Source organism: Triticum aestivum, chromosome 2B (genome assembly GCF_018294505.1).
Source record: "Triticum aestivum cultivar Chinese Spring chromosome 2B, IWGSC CS RefSeq v2.1, whole genome shotgun sequence".
Lineage (NCBI taxonomy): Eukaryota > Viridiplantae > Streptophyta > Magnoliopsida > Poales > Poaceae > Triticum > Triticum aestivum.
Genome location: NC_057798.1, coordinates 488,141,532 through 488,145,219, shown reverse-complemented (window position 1 = coordinate 488,145,219; position 3,688 = coordinate 488,141,532). Strand labels below are relative to the sequence as shown.

General features: G+C 57.9%; 1 protein-coding gene across 3 annotated transcripts; it reads right to left on the bottom strand.

Moving 5' to 3' along the window:
- Positions 1 to 834: 834 nt before the first annotated feature.
- On the bottom strand, positions 835 to 2,227 carry LOC123045610 (dynein axonemal assembly factor 1). 3 transcript variants are annotated; one of them, XM_044468728.1, is made up of 3 exons: positions 2,118 to 2,227; positions 1,844 to 1,974; positions 835 to 1,758 (listed from the first exon to the last, which is right to left on the bottom strand). In XM_044468728.1, the coding sequence occupies exons 2-3, from the start codon at positions 1,957 to 1,959 to the stop codon at positions 1,047 to 1,049; spliced, it is 828 nt and encodes a 275-aa protein (XP_044324663.1). In that variant the 5' UTR covers positions 1,960 to 1,974; positions 2,118 to 2,227; the 3' UTR covers positions 835 to 1,046. The 3 variants fall into 3 exon arrangements, with proteins under 3 accessions (XP_044324663.1, XP_044324662.1, XP_044324661.1); XM_044468727.1 differs by having other exon boundaries at positions 2,079 to 2,216; XM_044468726.1 differs by having other exon boundaries at positions 1,844 to 2,212.
- Between the last annotated feature and the right edge of the window lie 1,461 nt (positions 2,228 to 3,688).

The following is a 3,688-nucleotide window of genomic DNA, read 5'->3' as shown; positions in this document are numbered from 1 at the left end:
CTCTCTCTCTCTCTCTCTCTCTCTCTCTCTCTCTCTCTCTCTCTCTCTCTCTCTCTCTCTCTCGCGCGCGCGCTCTGTGTGTGTGGGGAAATACTGGCACACGAACCCATGATGTATAAAAGTACAAAATGGCTCAATTTACACGAAACTCCTAGATTTGTACTTCCTCCGTCTGAAAATACTTGTCGGAGAAATGAATAAAAATGAATCTATCTAAAACTAAAATACGCCTAGATACATCCATTTCTCCGACAAGTATTCCTGGACGAAGGAAGTACATCACTAGCACCTAGTCGACTCTCTCTCTCTCAAAAAAAAGAACGAAGGAAAAACTTGTATATGGCGGGTAAACAATATATACATTCATCGACATGTGTCGATGGTGGCTAGCTGCTTCCCCTTTTATTCTCACACCTCCAAGGAGCTTGCACCTCCTCACCTTGACCCTACCTGGTCGTGCCAACTTTATCGCTTGCATCGGCTTCTTGTCGTTGTTGTTCCCCTTCACTGCCATCCCCAGCGACAGGGGCAGCGCTGACTTCTCCTCGACCTTGGGCTTCTTGCCCGGCTTACCGACCTCACTTTCTAGGGCCACTGCTCCGACATACCACCACGCACTCTCAAGTTACAGTGCCGCACGGCCTAACCACCTATAGTCTAGGTTGCGAAGGGTAACCGTTCGCAGACCATGACTATTGCATTGACTCGTCTCTGGAAGCAGGCCATCGCCCCGACATACCACCGCTCACTACCACCTCCAGTCTATGCTTCACGGAGCAACCGTATGCAATATGCATACTAAAGCAGTCGCACCAGCTCATCGCCGCCCCGACGTAAAGTCAAACCGCACCATCTATGCACGTCAACTGGTATAAAAAACTGACGGCTTAAGATTTGTACAGCACTAGCACGGTAGTCGACTCTCTCCCCAAAAAGAGACGAAAAACCCGTACACGACGGGCAAACGATATTTACATACAATGTCGACGGTGGCTAGCTATTTGGCTAGTTGCCAGCTACTTCCCCTTTTGATTCCGTGATCCTAGCTAGCAGCTAATCACCTCTGCCAGGAGCTTGTACCTCCTCACCTTGACCCTACCCGGCCGCGCCAGCTTCCCCGCCTGCATCGGCTTCTTGTCGCCGCTGCTCCCCTTCGCCGCCGTGCCCGGCGACGGGGGCAGCGCCGTCCACTCGTCGACCTTAGGCTTCTTGTCGCCGTTGTTCCCCTTCGCCGCCGTGCCCGGCGACGGAGGCAGCGCTGGCCTCTTGTCGACCTTGGGCTTCTTGTCACCGCTGTTCCCCTTCGCCGCCACGCCCGGCGACGGGGGCAGCACCGGCCACTCGTCGACCTTAGGCTTCTTGTCGCCGCTGTTTCCTTTCGCCGCCGTGCCCGGCGACGGGGGCAGCGGTGGCCTCTCGTCGACCTTGGGCTTCGTGTCACCGCTGTTCCCCTTCGCTGCCGTGCCTGGCGACGGGGGCAGCGGTGGCCTCTCGTCGACCTTGGGCTTCTTGACCGGCTTACCAACCTCCGCAGCCGATCTCCTCGACCTCGTAGCAGTGGTGCATCCGGCCTCGTGCTGCCGCCGCTCCTCCTCGCCGGAGGCGGACGTCTCCGTTGATGCCACCATCTTCCGTTTCTCCGCCTTCTTGTTTTTCACCGGCTGAGCGTGGGGTTGGGCATGGGCTTCTGCGGGCTCCCTCAGGCACCAGTTGCACCTCCTGTACGCCGTGGCCCTCGGATACAGATCGCTGCAGTATCTACACACATAACAAAGACACGGTCAGGTGAGATGGATCGATCGACAGGAGAGCTCGAGCGAGCGCGCAAGCGCAAGGCACACACCTGTGCTGCAGGCGGACGCGGCAGAGCTTGCAGCGGAGCAGCTCGTGCGGCAGGCCGCGATCGCCGCACATGCAGCAGACAGCGCCGGCGCCCAGCGGAGAAAGTGGCGGCTCCATGGAAGCTTACGCCGGCTGCAGGTGGATGGGATGAAGTGAGACGGCCGAGAAAGGTCCGGGGTGTATCAGTAGATATGTAGATGCTCGTAGCGTACGAGCCTAGGCATTAACGCACTCACATCTTCTCTGGGCGTCGCGTTTATGGTTGCGGGGCGTACCTGGGCAGCTTTCGTGAGGTAGAGCACGGGGTAGGGTTGGAGATGGGGGGTGGGAGACGAGGTGGCCTTCCTATTTATATAGACCCAAGGACTCTCCGGCGAGAGAGAGAGAGAGAGGGAGAGAGATGAATGTGAATGGCTACCATGGACTGAGGACAAGACTGCAATTAAGGGCTGTGGTTTATTTTCATTTTCTTACGAGGGGACCCATGCGTCCGTCATCTATCTGTTCGTCCTTCCGTGTGATCCCGATAGGCGATGGCGCGTCGCTCCGGCCACCTCGGCTGGTTGGAGACAACCAGCGACATTGACGATTCGGTGCTAGGGACAAGGACGGCTCATTGCACTGCATCATCATGGCTGGTTAGAATAGATCAACATCTCCGGCTATGTCGTTTTATTTTCATCTTTACTGGTGCTGACTTGTCGTTTTATTTCCTTTCTACGTTAGACTTGGTGCCTTTGGCTGTGTGTATGCATCCTGCCTACGCAGAGACCGGGTGCCGCTCAATTCGATTCGTATCCTTTTGATGCTACTTGTTGCGTTAATAAACACGCCATTTATGGAGAAAAACATCAACATCATGGCTTCCCTCCCGTCCCCTCGCGCGGCCTCCCTTGGGCGGCGCCAGGGGCCCCCGGCCCCTAGCCGCCTGTCCCTCCCCGTTGCTCCATCCCCAGCGTCCGCTGCTGCCGGTAAAGGTCGCGATGGCGGCGGGCCCAGCACCACAGATCCAGGGCGGGTGGTCGCCGCGGCGGACCCTGTGATGCAGAGGCGGCATCTCATGCGGGGAGGCCGGGGCGGCAATCAGGGCGGCACCCCTGCTGCGCGGCGGCGATGGGAGCCTTCATGGTCGGCGATGTGGCGGCTGCGTGCGCATGGGTGTCTTCGATGACTGCGGATCTGGCGTCCTGTCCAAATCCGTCTCGGTTCGGCCTTGGCCGGCCGGTGGCACGAGGAGGACCGGTGAAGGGAGGCTGGAGGCTCCCTGCCGGTGTGCCGACGGCGACCCTCGTCTCCACGGCAAGGCTCTGTTCTGTTCCAGCCAGCTGCGAGGTTGGGAGGACGCGACTTCCGGTGAAAATCGCGCCGACTTCGGTCATGGAGGCGTCTATGACGTCGTTCCCTTCTCGAGGCATCGATATTGCAGGTCGTGGCACTCCACTCATGATGCTCCAGGGGAAACCCTATATTATCTACCAGATCAGACGATGATGGTACCTTTGACGTCGTGTCCCTCCTGAGGGCATCGTTTAGGAGCAAGTGCTGGTTGGCCAGGACAAGTGGAAGAGCGGTGTCTCATCCACCGCAAGGCCGATGGCGGATCCCAGTGGCATGGCGTTGCGGAGGTTCGACGACGAGAGCATGTGGACGGATACATGTAGCATGGTAGAGTTGTCTGGCATCGTGGTGGCATCGATGGCAGGCCAGGCAAGGTCGATGGGTCAATTACTGCTCTAGAGATGGACTGGTGGAAGATGGCGGCGGCAGCCTCTGAGATTGAGTTGGTCCGATATGGGATCCAGTCCCGGTGTGTGGCTGGGCTAGGGCATCCGGCTTTACATGTTAG

Excerpts from the sequence above, each read along its gene's own strand:
- LOC123045610 (XM_044468728.1), bottom strand. The coding sequence starts at position 1,959 with ATGGAGCCGCCACTTTCTCCGCTGGGCGCCGGCGCTGTCTGCTGCATG. Across the intron at positions 1,759-1,843 it reads CGCGTCCGCCTGCAGCACAG|ATACTGCAGCGATCTGTATC; the intron begins GTGTGTGCCTTG and ends TTATGTGTGTAG.